This window comes from Geotrypetes seraphini, chromosome 12 (genome assembly GCF_902459505.1).
Source record: "Geotrypetes seraphini chromosome 12, aGeoSer1.1, whole genome shotgun sequence".
NCBI classification, from domain to species: Eukaryota; Metazoa; Chordata; class Amphibia; order Gymnophiona; family Dermophiidae; genus Geotrypetes; species Geotrypetes seraphini.
The window spans coordinates 16,037,799-16,063,520 of NC_047095.1; the positions used below are offsets into that span (position 1 = coordinate 16,037,799).

Below are 25,722 nucleotides of genomic sequence, written 5' to 3' on the forward strand. Positions count from 1 at the left end.
AGTGGGGAGAATCCACTGAAGATCCTCGGGTGGGATTGTGGGGCCAATTTTTGGATTCAGCTACTCCCCTCCCCCACCAGCTGCTTGTTAAGTTGGCTGGGGAAGGCCTGTTAAAAACCAGGCCTGAGCAACACGTTCCAAAAGTGTGTAAAAATAGAGTGAAGAATCAGTATAAAGACTGAGTAGTTTTTGTAGCCTTATTTTGCCCTTTTGACTGTGGGACTGATAGGGCAATGCTACAATAGAACCATTTGGACACTTACCTGCAAGAAAGGTGTGGGCTGTGTTTTTGTAAGCCTGAATTTTATGTTCATGTTTTGAGTGCAAAGCCTAAACTGTGGCAGTTTGCTATTTAGGAAATAAAGTTGGACTCAAGTTCTTTTGAAAAGCTTTATTGTTCCTGACATTTTTTTTTTATTATACTCATCAGAACCAGCAGGACCTTCAACTTCCTTTGAAGGCACGTCAAGTTCGGTATTTGCTGAGCCCTGGTCAGTGGCCAGTTGTAAAACCCGGCACCGGCAGGCTCACAACATACATTACTCCTCATTACTGTTTAGAACAAAACTGCAGAAGAGACAGCCAGTTTGAACAAGCAATTCTGCAAAATCTTTTCACTTTCTAAGTGCCAACTTTCCCTCCAACCTTGTTGGCATATGTTTATTCTATATTTAACTTCTTCCAAAGTCATGATCCTGACATCTTGGGAGTCCCACATGTGAGAATAAGAGGCAAAATTAATGCCATCGAATTCTGGAACAAGGCCTCTGAAATGCTAGGTACCACTTCAACCAGCCTCTAGCTTCACTCAACAGCTGGAACAACATATTATAGCAAATCCTCAACTCTATTACACCATTATGTCGCAAAAGCCAAAAATCAACCAAGCCTTCACCGTGGTTCAAAGATGCCCTAAAATCAGAAAAAAACAGCCTTGTAGAAGACTGGAAAGACAATGGCAAATGATCAATCTCCCAGAACAAAAATCAGCGTGGAGATCAGCTATCAAAAAATACAAATTCAATATTGCTGAGGCAAGCTCCCCCCCCCACACACTACACCCTCGAAATTGAGAGCAAGAACTATAATATAAAAAAATTATTCTGCCTAATATGTACCACAACTTCACCCCTGGTGTTAGGTCAATCAGACATTGACTATCAACCTAATGTGTAGACCTTAGCAGACTTCTTCCAAAAGTAAATCAGAAGTCAAAAAAGCTACTGTCACTGCCCCTATATCTCTCTAATCAAATTATACACCTCTGGAATTGAACCCAGAAAACCGAATCTGGAGCACTTTCCAGCTTTTATCCCAAACAACCACTACTCTTGAAAAAACTGTCTACATGCAGCATTATACTTGACCAAGGCCCTAATTGCCTACTTGCAGAAGTCCTTGACCACATCATAAAATGACTAACAAAACTCTTAAACAATCTTCTTTATCATGGCCAACTTCCATCCCAAATGGGGCAAATTGCCCTCGTGCCGATCCCCATAACCCAGAACATAGATCTTTGAGTCCTTCTAATTATAGACCCAAAGCTAGAATCCCAATACTAACCAAACTTCTCAAAACGTATGTCTGTAGAATAAAATCTTTTCCAGAGAAAGGAAAATGGTAAAACCAGAGGATATAATTTGAGGTTGAGGGGTGGTAGACTCAAGAGTAATGTAAGGAAATTCTTCTTTACAGAGAGGGTGGTGGATGCCTGGAATGCGCTTCCGAGGGAGGTGCTGGAGAGGAAAATGGTGACAGAGTTCAAAAAAGCATGGGATGAACACAGAGGATCTCAAATAAGAAAGTAATGGTATATATTGAAGAACTAAGGCCAATACTGGGCAGACTTGCATGGTCTGTCCGTATATAGCCATTTGGTTGAGGATAGGCTGGGGTGGGCTTTGATGACTGGAATGGTTTAGATGGGCAGGAGTGAGATTTGATGGAGACTTCAGTAGATGGAACCTAAGCACAGTATCGGGCAGAGCTTTGAGTTCTGGCCCAGAAATAGTCAAGAAAAAGGAAAATGTTTATTAAAATCTTTATGTACCGCATATACAGCCAAAAAAGATCAAAGCAGTTTACAAAATTTAAATTAAATCCGTAATTTAAAGAAAGGGTAAGGTTGGATGGACCATTCAGGTCTTTATCTGCTGTCATTTACTATGTATGAACAGCCCTTTACAGATGGAAAAGCAATAAAAAGTCTTGAGTTAACAAATTTTTTTAAAAAAAGATCCGTAAGATACAACAGATATCCTACCGTGGCTGCAGGTCCAGCAAAGGCCAGGCTCAGCAACATCAGAAATGGAATGGACTCCTGAGCAGGATCAATGTAGGGCATGCTAAGGCTCCTGTCATAGCAGCTGAATCCTGAGTGAACAGGTTTGAAGATATCCGTCAGCTCCAGAAAGTATAGGCTAACCACAGATGAGGCCAGTATCGGTAACTATGTAGAAAGGGGAAAAAGGCAGTTAGTGATTGGTTCAGTGCATATACTGTGTGTAGCATTCACTAGAAACATGACCAACAGTCATCAAAGAAACATGTTGTGTGAAGTAATTAGGAGGTCTTTTCAAAAAGCTCATGCTAAAATATTTTTTAGAATGCAAATCCATAAAATGTAATTTAAAATGGAATGTTTAAACTATTATGAAATCTTTCCCATGATAGTGGCTTGCCTGGTAACTGAGATAACTATGCCAAACATACTTGTTGGAATCTCCCATGCCAACTAACCCAAAAGACTGTTCCGCATAAGGGATTCTCCCCCAAACCTGCTGAAATAATAGGGGCCAATTCCAGAGTCAATTTCACATGCACAGCATTCCCTGATGGCAGTAAATCCTACCTTTTGAGAGAGGCATCCCATCAGCCCCAGAAACACAACTGTGTTTCCCACCATTGCACGTAAGCATAAACCTCCTCCCCGTTTACTAAAAGACCTCTAGCATCTTCAATAGAAACTCCAGAGAAGGACCCCCAACCTACTCCTCCAGAATCTAATTTTTACTGGCCCAGAATGAGAGGATCTTCACAAGCATGAAGGATATTGGAGCACTTCTTCCTGCATTGCAGGAAGTTGCCCAAAAATGTCATGGTGAAGTGCATCCTAGTGACAATATTTGGTGGTGGTTGCAATGTGGGCAGAAGGGCCCTGATGTTCCTTCTGTCAATTAAAACTCTTCCCCTTTGGACTGGTAAAGATTTATTTCCAAAGAGGTAGATGGGCATTGGGGGAAGAGTGTGGGAATTCATTGGAGGACTGGTGTCTCCAGGAGGGTAGAATTACTATTGAAGGTGAGGTTTGCTGCTAGGATGGGGGGAGGGAAGATCTTCTATGAGAGAATGCATCTTGGGATAGGGAAAGGCTATCTGGGAGATATCTGTCTTGAGGTGGGGGATTTCTCCTTTTGTCAGAGATAGTACTTGGACAGGGGCTGGGTTAAGGACGGAAACATTTTCACTTCAATAAGTTTGGAAGATGGGGGATGGGAATGGAGTAGGACAAATTTCTCTTCTAGGACTAGAACTGATGTGTGTTTACTGGTTAATGCATGTTAATGCAATTTAACACATACTAAATAATACAAGCTCCTTTATTTTCAATGGAACCTATTCACTTACTAAATGCTTAACTTGAATTAATGAATGTTAATGAACCTTAACATATGTTAACTAGCACTAGCAATTCTTTCCCTGAACACCAGCCTTAGGGCTCTATTTTCTAACATGATAACCATTAACCTGGGGATTCCCTGAAAGTCTAGTGAGAAGAGAGGGGAGTGGTCGTCTGCTCTCACCCTATTTTGTCTTGCCCTGGGTATCAAAATGGTGCTGATGATACCTAGCAATAGTCTCACAGTACTACCACTAGGGGTCATTCTTATATGGAAGGATGAAGGATGAACCCTAGCTGTAGCTCTTTAAGACTATCTCTGGGAGGTATTGGTGCCATTTTGACACTTGGAGACAGACAGGGTGAGAGCAGAAGAGGATTGCTCCCATCCTGTTCCACTAGACTACCAGAGAATGGAAGGTTGGGGGGTCTCCTCAGTGGGTGAGGATTAGAAGGGGTATTTAATGGGGAAGATCAGAATGGGACTTCTTGGCGGGTAGGAGATGGAAGGAAGGAAGGGATAGGAGGGAAGATTGGGAGTTATTTTATGGGAGGATCAGAAGAGGAGAATTTGATTGGCAGGCAGATCAGAAGGAGGGTACTTGTGCCGGGGGGGGGGGGGGGAAAGGAGGGGGAATCAGAAGGGGTGAACTGCTGCCTCCATAGCTCCAGCTTTTTTGACAGTTAGGGCAGTGCTGGGATAACCGCATTATAAGCACCAGCAGGAGACATGGTTGCATTTTGGAAATGAATGTAACATGGTCGTCAATAAGTAAAGACTAAATTCAGTAGATGGTACCCAAAAAATTTGCAATTTTATAAACCGTGCTCCGAGTTGGACACCATTTATAGAATAAGTCTTCAGTGCTGGGATCCATGTTCAATTTTGGGCATAAATATATTTATACCAACTGAAACCTGGTGTAAATCTTCATGCCTAACCCCTCACTTTTGCAAAACCATAGCGTGGTTTTTAGCACCGGTAGCGGTGATAACAACCCCGATGCTCATAGAATTCCTATGAGCGTTTTAGCTGGTGCTAAAAACCGCTCTAAGGTTTTGTAAAAAGGGGAGGGGCGGGGGGTGGAGGGTAAATTAGGTGCATATATTCCATAGTCTTTAATACTTTATGCATCTTTAGTGAATGCCTCTGACCGACCCAGGACCACGCTCCTTTTCAGTTGCACACTTTATTAATGTACACATATTTATAGAATATATGCAGACATCTTTGTAGAACAGTGCCTATCAAAATGCATGTGCAAATTCAAATTGTTGCCAATCAGTGTCAGTAATTGATTGCTGACTTTACTCAATGAAATTGCGTGCGCAAATTGACTGGGCGCCCAAATTCGTGTGTGCAATTTTGAATGCATTTATAGAATTTGGGGGTAAGTGTCTGTCCTATGTGGTAAATGCAGGGCAGAAGGTGGGCCCGCCCTCTACATTTAGGCCCAGATTCTATAAAAGATGCCTAAAGTTAGGTGCCTAGATTGGTACGCCTGACTCAATTGCCCGCCCTTCTCTGTTGTAAACTGTATTCGCTGATTCTTTGTTGTATCTGTATTCACTGACTGTAACTATTCGCTGATTGTCCAGCCCTTCTTTATTGTGAACCGCCTCAAACTACTACGGCTTTGGCGGTATATAAAAAATAAAATAATAATAATAATAATAATTATTTATAAAACGTAATTGTTGCCAATAATGAGCAATTAGCAGCTCATAATTTACTTAAATTAAAATTAATTGGATGATAGGCACCTAATTCGGTACCACTTTTAGATCAGCACCTAGTCCAAGGTGCCTACCAGAAAGTAGGCATGATTAGGGGCAGATCGTGGGCATGTTTGGCATGGTAGGCGCCTAATCTGGACAGGTGCCGGCATTTAGGAGTGCCTAAGGTTAAGGTGCCTGTGCTGTGCGCTGCGTTTCATGGCGTCTTCTTCTCCATTCGTACATGCTTTCGTTTTAGGCGCTAGGTACCCTTGCACGCACTATGCCTTGAATTTTTTAAATGTACTGCATCTTTATGTTTATGGGGGTCTTTTACTAAGGCATGCTATCTGATTTAGCACGTGCTAAATGATAATGCATCCATTATATTCTATGAACGCGTTAGCATTTACCGCGCGCTAAATCGGTTAGCGCGCCATAGTAAAAGAGGGGGCATGTTTGTTCAAATTTACTATACCACTTTAGGTAATTAGCAGGTCAAAGCGGTTTATAATTCTAAAACCAAAAATATATAGAAAAGGGAAAGGAGTACAAAATTTGGACAAGAAGAGGCTACACATTCAAAACAAATTTTTTTTTTTTTTTTTTTAAAAAGCAGGTAGGGGAATAGTTAAAAGGAGGGGCTAGGAAGGGCAAGGAAAACCAGTGTTAACATAGGAAAAACTATCCTAGGCAGGGGCAAAAACTTTCCAGATGGTATGACTCCTGACCCAGGAACATAAGAACATAAGCAATGCCCGCACCAGATCAGACCGTGGGTCCATCTAGTCCGGTGGTCCGCACCCGCGGAGGCTCAGCTAGGTGTTCCCCGACAAGGACCTTGGTCACTCGTATCCCTCAATGTGTCTTGCAAGAAGATGTGCAGGAGATCCACTCAGGGCTAGATTCACTAAGCCCACCGATTAGCTTCCGACCACTTAGCGACCCCTTTGCGACCTGATTTCCCTTCGACCCAATTCACTAACCTCTGTCCCGATCATCCTCCGATACACGCATGCAAATGAGGAACGGCATTCAAATGCAGGCAGGCAGCGATTCACAAAAACAAAAAAAAATGAGGGACACCGACTGGGCTGACCGGTCAAAAATAAGCGACTGCTGCGGACCAGTCGCTCAGGTCCTTTCTGCCGCCCTGCTCTCTGCCCCGATCTTCTCTCAGCCTCGATCTCCTGCTCTCGCCCCGAATCTCCCCTGCCCTTCCCTGCAGTGCAAGCCCATGGTTTTAACCTGCAAGTTTAAAAGCGGGATAAAACCATGGGCTTGCAAAGAAAAAAAAAGTGGGTTCCTGCTCTGCCGGGCATGGAGGGCCAGCACATGCGCAGACCATCTACAGATAGTCTGCGCATGCATCGGGATCGCTGTAGAGCGATCCAAGATGGTTGGTTGGAGGCGTGATTCCGATCGCCCTCTTTTGCATGAGGGCGATTCATGAATCAGCTCTTCGGACATGGATCGGATCGCTCATGGATCGGATCTGATCCATGCCCTCACTCACTAAACATATATAATATCCTGCAAGCAGATTAATCAACAGTTTGCCTCATTAGAACTACAGTGGTGCCTCGCATAAAGAACGCCTCGCACAGCGAACGCTGCACACAACAAACTTCATGTCATGATTCATACAACGAACTTCATTTCACACAACGAAGTCGCCCGAGCTTCCACGATCGCTGCCGATGTATTGCATCCTTCCGCGCAGGCACTGCAGGCAGTCGTTAGTCACTGCGCTTAACTTAAGCACGTATCACGGCAATCGTTCTTCATTACGAATTAAATCACGCACGCACGCACGTATCACGGCAGTCGTCCTTTTAAGATAAACTCAATATTTTTTATATATCATGGCCTCTAAAAAAAGCAGGAAGGTGATTTCTGTTGAAATGAAACGGGAAATAATTAGAAGGAGTGAATGTGGGGTAAAACAGTGTGACCTCGTCAAAGAGTTTGGCCTCAGCAAGACCACCATTTTGACAAATTTATCTTTTTTTATGTCATCTTAGCATATTTTATGCTGCAGAACGAATAATTTTTTTTAACATGTATTGTTATGGGAAAACGCGTTTCACATAACGAACTTTTCGCATAACAAACTTGCTCCTGGAATGAATTAAGTTCGTTGTGTGAGGCACCACTGTACTTCTCAAACACCACTGCAACAAACTCTTTTCTTTTGGCATGCCCTGAAGGAGTTTGCTGCAGTGGCTTTCGAGACGGAGAACTAGCATGGCAAACTGTTGATTAATCAGCTTTCAGTATGTTATATAGTATTTATCGAAAGGGTGGATTTCAATAATTGCTCCCTGATGCACGCATTTATGCTGAAACACGGCCCAAGGTGGGCCTCTCATTAAAGAACCACTTTGTTATCCTAATCTGGAAGGCCGTTGTTGCTTTTTTTTTTGCTGCTATTTCAAATCTGCAGCGCAGGTTAATGAGCTATCCCAAAAGAATCACAAATAAACCTCTTTCTTTTTTTTTTTTTTAAACCTAAGCTTTTAAACACAAACATCTATAAAAAGATTCAAGAATAGGATTATAATTTTCATCTACAAATCAAAAAGCAAAAAACAAACAAAGCAAAAATTGCATCCCAATGTCCACTATACGGAATGAGAGAAGAATAAATCATAAGAAAATGATGCTCTAAAGCAGTGATTCCCAAACCTCTCCTGGGGAACTCTAGCCAGTCAGGTTTTTCAGGATATCCACAATGATTATGCATGACATAGATTTGCATACCAAGGAGGCAGTGTATGCAAATCAACCTCAGGGATTTTCATTGTGGATATCCTGCAAACCTGAGTGGCTGGGGCTCCCCCAGGACAGGTTTGTGAATTATTGCTCTTCAGATATGGAATAATTCCTGAGTCAATTTATATTATAATCCCATTAATCTCTTATTTCTTCATCTGACCTAACATTAATTTAGGGCTCCTTTTATCAAGGCGTGGTAGGGGGGTTTAACGCGCGGAATACCACGCGTTAAACCGCTTGCCGCGCTAGTCGCTAATGCCTCAATTGATGAGGAGTTAGTATTTTGGCTTGCCGCGGGGTTAGCGCATGGTGAAATGTCAGACGTGCTAACCCCCGTAGCGCACCTTGATAAAATGAGCCCTTAATTATAATGGGTCAAAGAAAACAAATCTCATACCTGAAAAAAACACCAAATATGTATAGAGGTACTGCCAAACAAATAAAAACAAATCTAGAAAACCCCTGTATCCATAGATCACAAAACAATACGCTCTTAAATCTTCAAACAAGCTTTGAAAACCAACAGTTTATCTTTCTCTGAGGAAAAAAATAGCCAACAACGTAGCTTAAAAGGAAATAATATTGAGAATCTTAAAAGAAAGCAGCAAGGCTTATGCTCTTCTGAGCATCGGCCTGATCTCTGTTCCTGTCAAAGTTACACTCCCCAGAGGGGACAATAGCAGCAGAAAGAAAATCCCCAGAAAGACAGTAGCAGCGGGGTTAGATATCTGTGTAATACCTCCATAAAGAACTTCCTCAACAATATATTAGGTGTGAGCAAATAAATCTGAGGAAAATTAAGGAACCTAAGGAGTCCTTTTACTACAAAGCTTTAAGAAATGGGCTTGGTGTGTTTTAATATCAAACTTTTTCACATGGCCCAAAATAGGGATTTTTTGCAGGTCCCACACAAATTTTTCCATTAGCGCAGGGCAGCTGCAAAAATCTTATTTAAGTCTGTGCTATACGGTTAGAGCCATATTCTATATATGGTGCCATAAGAATTGAAGCTGATCAGAATGGCACTTAGGGCTCCCTTTATTAAGCCGCGCTAGCGGGGTTAACACGCACAACTTTTCATCACGCGCTAACCCCCGCGCTGGCCTAAAAACTACCGCCTGCTCAAGAGGAGGCGGTAGCGGCTAGTGCACCTTTTGTAAAAGGAGCTCTTAGTGTGATTCTATAAAAGGCTCCTGATGTATATAGAATTGTGCTTAGCAGCCATACATTGAAAACCTAGGCACTTACTTCACCTATATTTTGAATGAAGAGTACTATCATAGATCGATCCGTTCATGCAAGACGTTACCTCGCAAGTCTGCCCCACTTCATTCTACGAGCATTAATAATGTTGGTTTTTATGGGTCCTCAGAGGGCCACCACGCACTCAAATATATCTCATAGTGCGGGGCTTTATGCACCCTTTCGTCACTGGACCTATATTTTTATGTCTCATAAATGCTATTAACTTAACTTAGATATAAATATGCTAAAAGTACTTAGCTTAATGACGCTAGTCGGGAGGGTAGAAAACATCAGTTGTCCAACATGTTTCGCCCAAATGACAGGGCTTTATCAAGGCTCCCTCTCCCTAGAAAAATAAAAAATATATATGTATTTTTCCTATATGCCTAGCCTTTTACCATATTACTTATATTAGGTGTACCATATTCATTGTAAACTTTCAACCTCTTACCGTTTGAAATCATATTCTCCCTCCAATGCGTCAGAGACGAAATGGAGGTCACTCTTTTAGTCAGCTGTTTTATACATATACACGACAACCACGTCCCATACTATTGGGGACGTCATCGTGTGACGTAGAGTTTGTTAAGCTTACTCCTCCCCTTTAATACTGTTTACCAGGTTAATTATACCAGACTAGATTCACAAACGTCCCCCAGACCTAAATCATATTAATGAAGCCCATTCTAATTCATTATTTAATCCCTTAGGAACCACCGTGTTCAGGCGGTAGATCCAACGCTGTTCAGAGAAGTTTAACCTCCCCTCCCAATCACCCTCCAGCTCTTTATCACTCATACACTCTATCACTCTCCATCTTAAATGCTGGATTTCATGGCCTTTCTCCAGCCAGTGCTGGACTATAGGGGCCTGCAACGTCCTGGTATTGATACGAGATTTATGTTCATTCAACCGTATGTTAATCGCCCGTTTTGTTCGCCCCACGTACACCAAGTCACAGGGGCAAACAATAATGTATACCACCCTGATCGATTTACATGTCGTGTTTGACCTGGCTTTTACTAAATATCCTGATTGGGGGTCAATCCATTGAGCCCCCTCCAACTCTTAACCCCAATTTACAGTTTGTTCCTCATTTTAGTAAAAGCCAGATTGAGTTTTTGGACATACTTATAAGTAAGGATCATCTAAGGATAGAGACCACTTTGTATAGGAAACCGGTGGCCCGCAACACCCTCCTTCATTTTGACAGCTATCACCCCTATCAATTGAAATACAGTCTACCGATCAGCCAGTACCTGCGAGTGCGCAGGATCTGCTCCTCGCTAGAAGAATTTAAGAGAATAGCTAAGGATTTGGGAAAACGGTTTCTAGAGAGAGGGTACCCCAGAAGTTCTATTAGACGGGCCTATTTGAGGGCCCGGTACGCCCATAGGGAGTTACTACTTGTGGATAAACCTCGAGCACAGGAGGAAGAAAGGATGATTTGTGTTCTCCCTTTCTCAAAGGCATCGGGGGTGCTGACCTCTCTTATTAAACAACATTGGCATATCCTAGGCTTACATGAGATTTTCTCTGAACCACCTCTATTTTCGTACCGTAGGGGTAAGACCATAGGTCAGACCCTTAGGAAAGTAACACATCTAATAGAATATGCTGAGCACAACAAATGTCATCAGTGCCAATGGTGTGATCTCACGCTGGAGGAGGCTCAATGGATTGACCCCCAATCAGGATATTTAGTAAAAGCCAGGTCAAACACGACATGTAAATCGATCAGGGTGGTATATATTATTGTTTGCCCCTGTGACTTGGTGTACGTGGGGCGAACAAAACGGGCGATTAACAAACGGTTGAATGAACATAAATCTCGTATCAATACCAGGACGTTGCAGGCCCCTATAGTCCAGCACTGGCTGGAGAAAGGCCATGAAATCCAACATTTAAGATGGAGAGTGATAGAGTGTATGAGTGATAAAGAGCTGGAGGGTGATTGGGAGGGGAGGTTAAACTTCTCTGAACAGAGTTGGATCTACCGCCTGAACACGGTGGTTCCTAAGGGATTAAATAATGAATTAGAATGGGCTTCATTAATATGATTTAGGTCTGGGGGACGTTTGTGAATCTAGTCTGGTATAATTAACCTGGTAAACAGTATTAAAGGGGAGGAGTAAGCTTAACAAACTCTATGTCACACGATGACGTCCCGAATAGTATGGGACGTGGTTGTCGTGTATACGTATAAAACAGCTGACTAAAAGCGTGACCTCCATTTTGTCTCTGACGCATTGGAGGGAGAATATGATTTCAAACGGTAAGAGGTTGAAAGTTTACAATGAATATGGTACACCTAATATAAGTAATATGGTAAAAGGCTAGGCATATAGGAAAAATACATATATATTTTTTATTTTTCTAGGGAGAGGGAGCCTTGATAAAGCCCTGTCATTTGGGCGAAACATGTTGGACAACTGATGTTTTCTACCCTCCCGACTAGCGTTATTAAGCTAAGTACTTTTAGCATATTTATATCTAAGTTAAGTTAATAGCATTTATGAGACATAAAAATATAGGTCCAGTGACGAAAGGGTGCATAAAGCCCCGCACTATGAGATATATTTGAGTGCGTGGTGGCCCTCTGAGGACCCATAAAAACCAACATTATTAATGCTCGTAGAATGAAGTGGGGCAGACTTGCGAGGTAACGTCTTGCATGAACGGATCGATCTATAGCAGCCATACATGGCATAACATTTAGGTGCACCTATGTAGGCCAAGGAAAACCAGGCCTGAATACTTGCGCCAATGTTGTGTGCAAATCAGGCGTAGTCTATAAAGTGCACCTAACTTTTAGGAATGCCCATGATCCGCCCATGCTTCCCCTCCCACCCGGCCACATTCCCTTTTTTTTTTTGGTAAATCTTTATTAATTTTCAAATATTAACAGTGCAATACAATGAATTTAAACATAAATAAATCAAGAAACGCACTTTAAATATACAAATAATTCAAAAAACAATCATTTCTCCCACCCTCCTCCCCTTAACTAATAAAGTAGAAATACATATATAATTTCAATAAAACCTTTTCAGATTTATGCACTGGAAGTGATGTGCACAACTTTATAGAATGTGGCTACAAAGTTGTGCATGTAACTTCTAATTAGTGCCAGTGTTAATTATTAAGTGTTAATTGCCAATTATTGGTGCTGATTGAACAATTAAGCTGCAGGTGCAAATTGGCTGTGCCCACTGATTTGTGTGCTAATGCTACATGATAGTTGTATATTTTCTTCCATGCCCATTCCCTGCCCCTGACACAGCCTCTCCCCCAGAAGTATGTGATTAGTGTGCACTGACAGTCAAATTACCACTACACACATGTAGTAAGCCTTTTTTCTCATGTTAAGAATGTGTTAGCACTTAACTCAGTTTAGTAAAAGGCTCCTAGGTTTCTTAGCTTAAAATAAATTATCAAAGGATTCCAACTTATGGTGGACACTATAGCTAATCAAAAAAACTACTGGCTCAAAATATATATATAACACCGTCCCCCAAAGAGTAGAACCAAACAACTAACAAAATAAGGAGAACTTCATATATGAAAAAACTTTCAACCATAGAGGTGCTCAGAACCTTGAAAAAGGTGGTGAAATCACAAACCGGGGATAAGCCCCTGTAAGTGTTTCAATGCTCTATCATCGCATCATCTTTGTTGGTAGAAATAATTCTTTAAAAGCTTGTGAGATGAAATTAACTGTGATAACAAAACTCTATAATCAATAGTGTCTTTAACATTTCAAATGTTTGAAAAAACTTAAACTTGGCTTGCACGGGTGGATAGGAAGCAGTCTCACTCTAGCGGGCTCTAACGCGTTTGGCCGTTGGCTTCTTCAGAGAGCGATTTATCTTTGTTTTGGTAGGAAGAAGTTTCACTCTGTTATCGATCAAGCTTACGGGGGCTCTCTGAATAAGCCAACGGCAAAACGCATTAGAGCCCGCTGGAGTGAGACTGCTTCCTATCCACCCGTGCAAGCTAAGTTTAAGTTTTTTCAAACATTTGAAACGTTAAAGACACTATTGATTATAGAGTTTTGTTATCACAGTTAATTTCATCTCACAAGCTTTTAAAGAATTCTTTCTACCGACAAAGATGATGCGATGATAGAACATTGAAACACTTACAGGGGCTTGTCCCCGGTTTGTGATTTCACCACCTTTTTCAAGGTTCTAAGCACCTCTATGGTTGAAAGTTTTTTCATATATGAAGTTCTCCTTGTTTTGTTAGTTGTTTGGACACTATAGCTATGCATGATGGCAGATATATTTTCTGCCTGCAAAGCCTAAACAGTTTAACAATATTCTCCTTAAAAGTCCTTAAATGGATGAAGCCAGTGGCATAGCCAGGGAAGTTTGTGCCCATGGCAGAGGTGCATGGCATCGTCACACTGTGCACTCCCCCCTTCCCCACCCCATGGCATTGCCTCACATTACTTCACCATGTGCTGCCCCTTACCTCTTCAAATATTCATCAGCAGTGAGCAGCATCTCCTACCTACTGCGCCTGCCAGCTATGCCTTTCCTTTGATGTCACTTCCTGCTCTCGCAAACAGGAAGTGACATCAGAAGGAGGGATGAGGCTGGCGCGAGCAGTAGGCAGGAGATGTAGCTCATTGCTGGCGAAGATTTGAAGAAGTATGTGGGGGAGGGATGCATTGAAGAGACCCCTTCCATCGCCGGGGGGGGAAGAGGAGAGGTGCTGGTACCCTTGCCAAGACGGCACCTGGAGTGTTCTGCCCCAACCCCCTTACTACATCTCTAGATGAAGCTTCCTCTGTGAAAGAACATAGCGGAATGGTTGTTTCTTTCAGCATCAGTTCTGCTCCAGAAACTACTCTCATATATATTCAACAAGAAAATCTTATGAAATATGATTTGATCTAATTCTAAGGAATAATAAGGCAAAGGAATTGGTTCAAAGACCAGACAGCAATAGAGCCTTAAGGGATATCCTGAGTAATTTACTCTGCCCAGAATCCCCAACTGAAAAAACAACTTCTCCCATAGACTCTAAAGATGTCCCCATTATGGAGGCAAATGATAGGAAAGGTGAGGTCCTGCAACACAGCTGAAAGAGACCTCTTCAAGTCTATCCTCATGGAACTTGACCACTAATCCCCAAATTCTCTACATAGTGCCATAAGTTGTGCGCATAAATTGGTGCATACAGCTGATTTGCACACACAAATTAATTGTTTAAGAAGACCAATTGGCGCTGATAATTGGCAATTGCTACTACTACTTATTTCAATAGCACTGCTAAAAGTACATAATTAATACCCCTTAATTGGCACTAATTAAAAGTTATATGCACAATTTGGCAGGCGCATTCTATAAAGTGGTACGCATCAGATCTAATGTGCACATTTCTTAGATGTGCTTGGCCTCAGTGCGTCTATCCTTTTGAACCATTAAAAAAAAAACCTCAACGCACATCCAAAAGAAAAATGCACAAAACAAGCCATTGGAATGTCGGAGGGACCAGAATTTTTAGTAGACTGGCCACACAGACATCCCAGCAGAACTAGAGGGCACTGCATTGAACATCACATAAAATGACCCAGGTATACAGTATATCTCACCATAACCCCCTTATAGTATATGGTGAGCCCTCCAAAACCCACCCAAAATCTATTGGATCCAACTGTACACCACAGCAATAGGCCTTAGGTCTGCAGTTGTCACCTATGTATATGTAGCTACAGTGAGAGTTGGGTGGATTTTGGAAGGCTCACATAATCTACCATAAGTATAGTAATTAGAGTGGGATATGGGGCTGGGTCCCCATCTCTATCGTCCACTGCATTATCCACTAGGCTACTCCAGGTTCCTGCTTGCTTCTTTACTAGGACTAGCCATAACATCTGAAGCTATTGTATAGGCAGCTATATACTGTTTCATTCACATCTTTGGGGGTGGGTGGGGGGAGAGGTCAGTAACCACTGGGGGAGTGTGGGGGTCATGCTTCCATCCCTCCAGTGGTTATCTGGTCAATTTGGGCACTTATTGGCATTTATTCATTGTTGAAACAGGTCTAACCCCAAATATCCAAATTGTGCCCGGGTAATTTTCTAAAATTTTGACTGTTGCAGAAAAATGTCCAGATCCTAAGCTCACCCTAGTACCACCCAAACTACACCTCCAAGACGCCCCCTTCAGATTTAGATGCACTGCAGACAGCCATCATAGAAATTCATCTAGAAAATGGGTTTTGAAAATGGCAAATTGGGAAGGGCCTGGCAAGAAAAACACCCGCCTGCCCCTTTATGCCACTTTTTGAATGGTTTTCTTTTTTGAAAATGAGCCTCAAAGTCAAGTAATTAAGAGGTAGCTCACACAAAGATGGATGAGGATAGAGCACAAACACCAACAAATGGAAAACAAATAAAAAGTTAAAATGGTTACAGTTTATATGACAGATAATGGCAGGGCTTGCTCAAGGGACAGTGATGTCCTGGGCTAACTTGTTTCAGAACCCCTTTGCATTACTTTAGTCCCCCCCCCCCCAATGTGTCCAGCATCTCTCCCTTCCTCCCTCAATCTAGCATTTCTCTCCTTCTCCCTCCACCCCTTGATCTAATCTCTTGCCACCCCCCCCCCCGAAGGCCTGCCATTGCTTCCTCCCTTCTCTCCCCCCATCCATCCCTGGCTGAAGGCAGATGACCAATACAAAGTTTACAAGACAGCATTGAAAGGTGTGAGAGAAGAGAGAGAATAATGCTGTACCCATGGGGGAAAGAAAGAATGGACTGGGAAGGGTGGGAAGTGAAGGGGAGAGATGCTAGATTGAGGGGGGAAGAGAAGGTTAACCTTTAGACCAGGTGAGGCACTGGTGGTGGTGCGAGAAGCTAGGGATTTTGGCACCCTATACTGCTGGTTAAGCCAGTCCTGGATAAAAGTGCAGGGAAGAAAGATCAAACAAAAGGAGTCATTCACAGAGACAGAACAAGTCTGAGTAGAAGAGAAAGACTCAAACTAGCAGAAAAACCTGAGTAAAGAAATAGACTTTTAGGGTACTTTGAATTTTGACCCTATTTGTGGTGTCAGCATTTGATCATGATGAAGCGTAACCTGCATGGAGTGGTAGATGCGACTCAGGTCACCTCGTTGGGCAGACTAGATGGACCCTATGAGTCTTTATCTGGCTGTCTTATAGTACGCTACTATGCTACGTATTATGTCTGTTGCCTTGTGCAGTTGATGGTGGAGGGATCTTACAGGAGATAGATGGATTCATGGTCTTCCAAGAGTAATTTTTTCATTAGCAGTGCCTATCACTGATTACTTCAATGCTTTATTGCATGAGACTCCCAGAAGGATTTATTAGGAAGGTTCACCAGGTCCAAAAAGAAGCAGTGAGGATGGTTAGGGAATAGGGAGCAATCTTTTAGAGGGAGGATTTCTCCTTTGTAAAGAACTGCATTACTTGTTGGTTTTAATGAGAATTAAATGGTGAAGTATTTAACGGTGAAGCTGAAAAATATATTCTAAACCAGTGGTCTCAAACTCAAACTCTTTGCAGGGCAACATTTTGGATTTGTAGGTATTTGGAGAGCCTCAGAAAAAAAGAGTTAATGTCTTATTAAAGAAATGACAATTTTGCATGAGGTAAAACTCTTCATAGTTTATAAATCTTTCCTTTTGGCTAAGTCTTAATAATAATATTGTCATTTATAGCTAAAGAGACATATGATCAAGAAACTGTTTTATTTTACTTTTGTGATTATGATAAACATACTGAGGGCCTCAAAATAGTACCTGGCGGGCCGCATGTGGCCCCCGGGCCGCGTGTTTGAGACCACTGTTCTAAACTGATGCTTCAGACCTAGTTAGGATTTATTATTGGAGATTCCTACAGTTCAGGACTTTAAAGGAGAGAGGTTATGAAGTAGGATGGTTTCGTGTCATGAACTATTCAGGGATATCCAGCTGGAACTGGATGTTAGAAAATGTGGAAAATTCAAAAATTAGAAGTTTTGTAATTAGAAATAGGAAGATTGAAGATAGGCTAGAAGTCTTCCTTTACAGTTTAGAGGTAGTATAAAAATTGTTACTTATTTTTTTGGATGCTGTTTTGATGGGGGAGTTAGGGAGGAACGGGATCCTCTCATAAACCCAAGGGAAGGGACTAGCATGGTTGTTTTTGCTTTTGCTTTTGCTTATTTTGATCTGTTTATGTATATCTGTTTATGGATTTCATGGATGTCATTGTGTACTGTAAACCAATTTGTTTGCATTGGGGGGATATAAATTTTAAATAAGCATAACCTTGATTGCCTCTGCTCCGCTGTCAACTTGTACTGCTGGCTTTGGAACAGCAGCAGCAACAGTTATGAAAACATAAAGAAAGGTCTGCACATGCAGTCTTGAACCCTGCGGAGGCCCTGTGTGGCTTCTACAGGGCCTGGGACTGTGAACAGACTCTGCGGCACCATGCAGGGCTTTTGTGCAGTTCAAAAGCTGATGTTGCTGCTCTTGAGTAAACTGCACAAGAAAACTTGGCATAGGGCAGATCCAGGTGAAGGCAAAACTGTGGCAGTAGTTCATTGGCACCTGTCAGATGTTGGCGCTGAAAGCCTGTATCTAAATCTGGGCCTGATTACCACGTGTTAACTGATTAGGAAACATTAGTAAATGAAGCCCTTAGCTTGTAACTGAGATGACATGGGGGGAAAAGTAAACCAAAGGTATTCCTTGTATCATGAGTAGGTAATATTTAGAAAACCATTGATGGACGTGGCAGAGAGAGACTCAATCTTGGAGGAAGTCTGGGAAGCTGTTAGCTCCTGGACTTTGCTGCCAGTAGCAGTACCAGCTTTCTCTGGAATAGAAACAACTGGGAAGGAGCTAATGGTTGTAACTTCTGTTAATGAATCTAAGACGGCAGGAATTGGAGACTGACTCGTTAAGAGTTAATTTTAAGTTGAGATCATCTGGTCATCAGAGTATTAAACCTTCATTAGTGACACTGGATTCAGTTCTTGTGTATTTGGAATCTTCAGTAAAGAAATGTTCCAATGAAGTGAGAACATTTTCAACTAAGTTAGACTTAAATGTTTCTCAGCAGGAAGAGAAAATGAGTTCTCTTACTCAGAGGGTGGTGAATTTAGAACAGTGTGTGGAACAATGGGTTAACCTGGCAAGTTCTGTTGCTGAAGATTGGCTGGTGTCTCATTGGAGAATGGAACCTATTGAAAAAAGGATTAGACTTTGGAACTTAAGATTTGTGAATTTTCCTAGAGTACCCTATTAAAATTCTAAAGATACTTTAAAGAATTGCTTTTATAAGAAATAAGAATTTTTGGTGGGTGAACGTGTGTGCACCACTTACAGATATGAAAGAATTAATGCAGAGTGTAGGGGATTTAGTGGTGTATTTAATAAAGTTTCGAGCCCATTGACTAAATTTGTAAAATTATAATAATGTATATTTATCTTATCTTTCCTTTTGTTCATTCACCTTTACACATCCATGGGGGATGGGGGTTGGAGGGAGCGGAATAAATATTGATGGTGACATTAGGGTAACTTTATTCTTCATTTATACCAGGGATCTCAAATTCCCTCCTTGAGGGCCGCAATCCAGTCGGGTTTTCAGGATTTCCCCAATGAATATGCATTGAAAACAGTGCATGCACATAGATCTCATGCATATTCATTGGGGAAAACCTGAAAACCCGACTGGATTGCGGCCCTCAAGGAGGGACTTTGAGACCCCTGATTTATACTATATATTATGTTATTCTTATATGTAGGAAAACCGAAAATCTTGAATGATATATATGTTACCTGTTCAGATATTAGTGTAATGTATGTAATACCTACTGTTTGTTCATTTGTATGACACTGTTTTAGATTAAAAATCAATAAAGATTAAAAAAAAAGAAGAAAATAAATACTTTTTAATTATTTTGAAGGTTCCAGTAGATGCATTACCATCTATAGCTAAATGTTATTATTTGATGGCGAAGACACAGCAGAGAACAGACGATCAACTTGCAGAAGTTCTGGGAGCGTGGCAGAGGGAGGAGCAAGGGAGGCAGAGAGGAGAGGGTTGCCGGCGCCCATAGCAAGATGGCACTCAGGGTGGACCGCCCCCCCTCCCCTTAATACGTCACTGATCTCAGGTTATATCTTTGAATCCAGTGGAACCACTTGAAGATGTTTAATTGTATCTAAAGTTATGATGGTTATAATGGAAAGTGCTTAATTTAGAGGGGGGAAATTCAGGTATAATTTCCTTTAAAGGTTTTCTTTTTTATCATTATTCTCCACTTTTCTTCTCTTATATCCATCTTCGATTAGTTCTAATAGGATTATATTGAATATGGATCTGTTTCTTTAATAAAACGGTGAAGATTTTCAATTTGATTTCAAAATTGACTTTTTTTTTCTTTATTTGTTTTCTGAATATAATACTGTTGCTATTCAAATGTTTCATTTGATGTAATATGAAATAATTAAAATTGCCATTAAAAAAACATGACAGTAAGTGAGCTTTTTTTCCCCATTAAAACCTTTTGGGGCTCTTTTACTAAAATGCAATAGTCCATCTCACATTTGGTAATCGCAGTAATTACTTTTACAGTATTTTCAGGGTTACTCCACACTAAGGGGCACTTTTATTAAAGCTTAGCACACACTAAAGGAATTAACACACAGTAAATACTCTAACAAATTGTATCTAAACTCAAATAACTTGTACTTAAACTAAAGTACTTATACTTAAACTCTACTCTTAATTTGCTGTATACTCCCTGTATTTAAATTACTACACAGTCTTGTATGTCCAAACATTTAAATCTATTGTACTTCTTATATGTCTAATTACTCTCCATTGTGTATGTTCACTTGTAGACCGTTCTGAGCTACTGGGAGGACGGGATAAAAATCTAAATAAATAAATAAATGCTGCATTTGGTAAAGAGGAACCTGAACTATAACTATGTGATGCAGGCCGGGTTCCATATTATGAGTCACTGCCCAGGAAAAAGATTTCGGTGTCATTGTTGAGGATACGTTGAAACCTTCAGTTCAGTGTGGCAGTGGCTATAAAAGCAAATAGAATATCAGGAATTATCAGGAAAGGAATGAAAAACAAAGATGAGAATATTATAATGCCCTTGAATCATGCCATGGTTGCACCTGAAATACTGTGTGCAATTCTGGTTGCTGCATCTGAAAAAAAGAGGTGGCAGAATTGGAAAAGGTACAGAGAAGGGTGGCAAAAGGACTTATTTATTAGAAAAGGCTAAAGCAGTGGTCTCCAACTCGCGGCCCGGGGACCACATGCGGCCCGCCAGGTCCTATTTTGAGGCCCTCGGTATATTGATCATAATCACAAAAGTAAAATAAAACTGTCTTGATCATATGTCTCTTTAGCTATAAATGACAATATTATTATTAAGACTTAGCCAAAAGGAAATATTTATGAACTATAAAGAGTTTTACCTCATGCAAAACTGTCATTTCTTTAATAAGACATTAACTATTTTTTCTGAGGCCCTCCAAGTACCTACAAATCCAAAATGTGGTCCTGCAAAGGGTTTGAGTTTGAGACCACTGGGCTAAAGTAGGGATCTTCATCCTGGAGAAGAGACTGCTCAGGGGAGATATGACAGAGGTCTGTAAAATACTGAGTGGAGTGGAATGGGTAGATGTGAATTGCTTGTTTACTCTTTCCAAAAATACTAGGATTAGGGGGCATGCGATGAAACTATTAAGTAGTATATTTAAAAGAAATTGGAGAAATTTATTTCTTCACTCAGTGTGTAATTAAACTCTGGAATTCATTGCTGGAGAATGTGTTGAAAGGAGTTAGCTTAGCAGAAAATAAAAAAGGTTTGGATAAAATTTTAAAAGAGAAGTCCATAAGCAGGGCAGGATTAATTCATCGAGGGTCCCTAGGCACACAAGTACACTGGGCCCCCGGCCCGGCCCCACCCCACCATGCACCCAGGCAGAAACAGGAAGCTGCGTCAGAGGGAAGCTTTGGGCAAGCAACACCGCTTGCACAATTACAGTTCCCATTGCCTTTCTTACCTGCGTTGTCTTACTTTCCGTCGATGGAGGGGGGCCCACTTTGCTCATTGGGGGGGGGGGGGCCCGCATTGCCGATGGGGGGGGACGCATTGCCCATCACCGTTTGGAAAAAACAATGTTGATGCCCTCCTTCATCGGGCCCCCCTGACCATTTTGGGCCCTAGGTACATGCCTACTGGGCCTATTGGTTAATCCTGCCCTATTCATAAGCCATTATTAAGATGGACTTGGGGAAATCCACTGCTTATTCCAAGGATAAGCAGCATAAAATCTGTTTTACTCTTTGGGATCTTGCTGGGTACTTATGACCTGGGTTGGTCACTGTTGGAAACAGGATAATGGGCTTGCCAGATTTTCAGTCTGCCCCAGTATAGCCACTTTTATATTCTTATGCTCTATACTGGCTTCTCAGTATACTTATTTCCTATGTTCCCATTGATATTTTGCATTCTCTCATCAGCATGCAAACATCTGGGCACCCACTTGGCTGACAGCTTCTGCATACCCAGCTGCTCATGGATTATACACCCAACACATTCCCTGGATATCTGTAGTGTCTCAGAAATTATATTAGCTGATATTCACTAATCTGCCAAAATCAGATCATGGTGGAGTGAGCTAAATGAGTGGTGAGAGGGAGCCTTGATAAAGCCCTGGGGATTGACCGGGCGAAACATGTTGGCGACATCTGTTCCCTCCTGACTAACGTCGAACATATTAAGCTAAGTATTCTTAGCATATATTTAAAATCCATTTATATTAAGCTTTACCTTCAAAAAATTAAAAAAGAGTATATGGTCCGATGAGGATTTGGAGCGTAAAGCCACATACAATGAAAATGTTTGAGTATGTGGTGGCCCGCTGAGGACCCATGAATGATATTGAACCGAACAGATTGAAGTTAATCACAACAGTAAGATTGTAGTATTGGTTAAAATCAGATCATGGACATAGTAAACAATTTCAGGAGTTGACACCATTTGAGGTTTCCTAGGCCTTGCTGCATCATTGGTCTTGAAATCTGCACACCACTCCTTCAATGTGGAGTATGATGGACATTTGTCATTCAATGTTTGCATCATACGTTCATGGATTTCATTTGGAGTTTTCTTCTGCAGGAGTAGGGAATGGAAGGGGGGGACTTGTACACTGCCTTTTTGTGGCTTTGGCATTTCAAAGCTTACATTCAAAGCAGTGGGTACTAGAGGATTAAGTGACTTGCCCAGGGTCATAAGGAGCAGCACTGGGATTTGATCTCACAACCTCTTGGTTGCAGAGGCAGCAGCTCAACCAGTGAGCCACAGCCTTTCCTCATGATGTCTTGGAGCTCCACACTTGAAAATGCCACACTTTTCGTTGACATGGTTCAATCAATGATCTGAAATAATATCAAAACATAGCATTATGATTCTGCAAATTGACACTTTGCAAAATAAAATAAAACTCTTTTCGGTGCAGTGGCAAAATAAAGTTCAAAATTTAGGAAGTTGGTTGGGCTGAGATGTTTTCAGCATCCCCTTGTATGCTTTATTCAAAGTATAAAAAGGCTGGTGTAGTGCTTGCATCGGCCTGCCAGGTTATAACTGAGCCCAGCCCTGGTCCCAAACCAAGAAATAACTTGTATGCCCTTTTCCCCTCATCCTGGGCTTACATTAGGCAGTCACCTAGGTGTGCAGGAAAAATGTCTAGAGTTACATTATGCTATCTGTTGGATTAATGAGTTATTTTTCTTTCCTGTCTGTTTACTACCGTGAGGGTGTTGTAGCTTACCACTGCAGTAGCTCATCATTTTCTTATCACATTAACACCTCCTCCCTGCCTTCTGTTTCTCATTATTATCATAAGTTTTATTATTTTGATTTGCTTTCTTTTCTTTTATATTAATTAATGGAATATTGTAATTCAGGCCTTCCTTGTGTTTCTTCCATACTACAGTATTGGTACCCTTATTCTATTTTTATCTTTATTTTCTTTATCCTCTGATTTCTCTTTTGTTTCTTTTAAATGCTGTCTTGTTTCCTCTTTCCTATTAATTATTGTAGTTCTTGTTCTGGCTTGCCACCGTAAACCACTCAGGAGGCTTGCTGATGGTCTGGTATATTAAATTTCAATAAACTTGGAAACTATTCCACTTTTGATAATGTAAACCACTTAGGTAGTTATGCGAGGGGCCGTATATCAAATAAAGATAAAATTGTAAATCGATGCATTTGTAAAATTAACTAACTACAGAGGAAGCCATATGGGAATTAATATGATCCTTAGGGGCCCTTTTATTAAAGGAAGTTAAGCTCTATTGAGCATTTACCCCCAGAGTCTATATATTACGACCACAGTTGCATGTGATAATTGCCAATTAGCAAGCAATTATTGGGACTAATTGGCATGGCCATTACTGTGTGGGCCCTTACCGCCACCCATTCCGTAGGCAGCGACAGCCAGATTCTGTATGGATGCCTATTTTAGGCACTGCTAGACCTCATAATCAAGGACTCTTAGGACTTCTTTTACTAAGGTGCACTAGCGTTTTTAGTGCGCACGAAAGGTTAGCACGCGCTAACCACGCGCTAAATGAAAAATACTAACGCAAGCTCTATGGAGGCGTTAGCATTTAGCGTGTGCGGCATTATAGCGCACGCTAAGCATGCACTAAAACCGTTAGTGCACCTTAGTAAAAGGAACCCCTAGTAAAGCCTAACTTCGGAATCTGCTTGCAACTTTTTTGTAATTTGGCTTAATTGGAATGGTTTTCAGCCAATCATAAAAAAAATAAATTAAATTAAAAATTAAGAGTTTGGCACTGAACTTTTAGGATGCCTAACGACACCTACCTGAAAAGTAAGCATGGCTAGCTGTGAAGAATAGACAACGTTGACAGGTGTCATTTAGCATCTGAGTTAACACCGGTAAATCAGGCCAAGTAAAATCTGGCCTAATATACCAGCACCTACCTCCAGGATGCATAGTGGTTGATTGACAGTTGCATTGAACGGCACCTACAATGTAGGCATTGCTAAGTTCTGTGTATCTAAACTGGCCCTAAGGGCTCACACACTAAGCATATGCTAATTAGTTAGTGCATGCCAAAGTGGCTGTGCTGATCACCCCTAGACATCTCACCTGTGAGGAAAAATAAATTTTATTTTTTAGCATGCCAATAACACGTGCACATGTTTCAAGTACTGTGAGAAACCGTTTTAAACTGTGGTAAGTATAGAGTACATTAGGGTTTACTGCAGCTTGCTAAAAGGGCCCCTAAGTGACATTTTAGCATGCATGTTACATTTTTTTTGCATATACATGCTAGAACATTTTTAGAATTGGGTTTACTCCTGGAGTTACTAACATAAATTACTTCTTTAGCGTGCATTAATACAGCTAATACCTTTTAGTTTGCTGCAGGTCCCATTTTATGCAGCTGGGCTTTATTACTAATACTGCCCTAATGCGTTAAGCATATGGTAGTAAGTCTAGTTTTTAATGAATATCTAGGGATGTGCCTAGTTGCAGTTTTTATTTAAGTTTGGTGGTTGTTTTTGCTTGTTTGGTTTGATTTTTCCTTTTGAAACGGAATAAGGCTGTTTCACTTGCCTTTTTCATTTTGTTTCAAAAAGAATGTGCATCCTTATCTGAAACCGGACTTATAAAGGTAAACCATGTCCTTGGATTAAAGTTAGTCTAGGACACTTTTGACACACAGCTAAACATATTTGAAACTTAAAGCAATAAACGGCATTAGATATTTAATTTATGGCCATAGATAATCTAAATAAAAAATTAGGAGGGCATACTTTAATAGGGCATCTGGCTTCAAAAGTATACTTGTTCTTTTTTAGTCTATAGAAGCCTTGCTAAATTCAAAACATAAGGTAGACAAGAAGGTGGGGGAGGGGATAGTCTCATCAAATGGCATAGTTTTGCACATAATTCCAAAATTGTTAAAGGAAAATGTCTAATATCCAAAAGATGGCCAATAAAGGTAAATCGATGACGGATATGACAAAATCTGTTATTAATGCATGCAATTCTATTTCTGTCGCTAAGCTAACTGGGGAAAGGCCTTAAACGCCCAAGTGTTTGAAAATGCTAACAGCAGAAACACTTTAATGGGGCCTTGAACATCATCATAGGTCATAAAACCCCAGTGTATTTTTTCCTTTTTTGTTTGTGTAAATTACACCTAAATTAAATGTGCTTTAAATAAATATACTTGCGTGATCAATTTCTGACAGTTTCAAGGTAATATTCCTTAAATAAGTCTCATTTTTTGAATAAGACCTTTAGGGGCTCATAATCGAA

At 41.0% G+C, this 25,722-nt stretch overlaps 1 protein-coding gene across 2 annotated transcripts in view; it reads right to left on the reverse strand.

Moving 5' to 3' along the window:
* PLPPR4 (phospholipid phosphatase related 4) overlaps positions 1–25,722 on the reverse strand; it is a 97,759-nt gene that overhangs the window by 55,415 nt on the left and 16,622 nt on the right. For both annotated transcript variants that reach the window (XM_033916596.1, XM_033916595.1), the window contains exon 2: positions 2,267–2,452. In XM_033916596.1, coding sequence (XP_033772487.1) covers positions 2,267–2,452 — 186 coding nt within the window. The remainder of the gene's footprint in view (positions 1–2,266; positions 2,453–25,722) is intronic.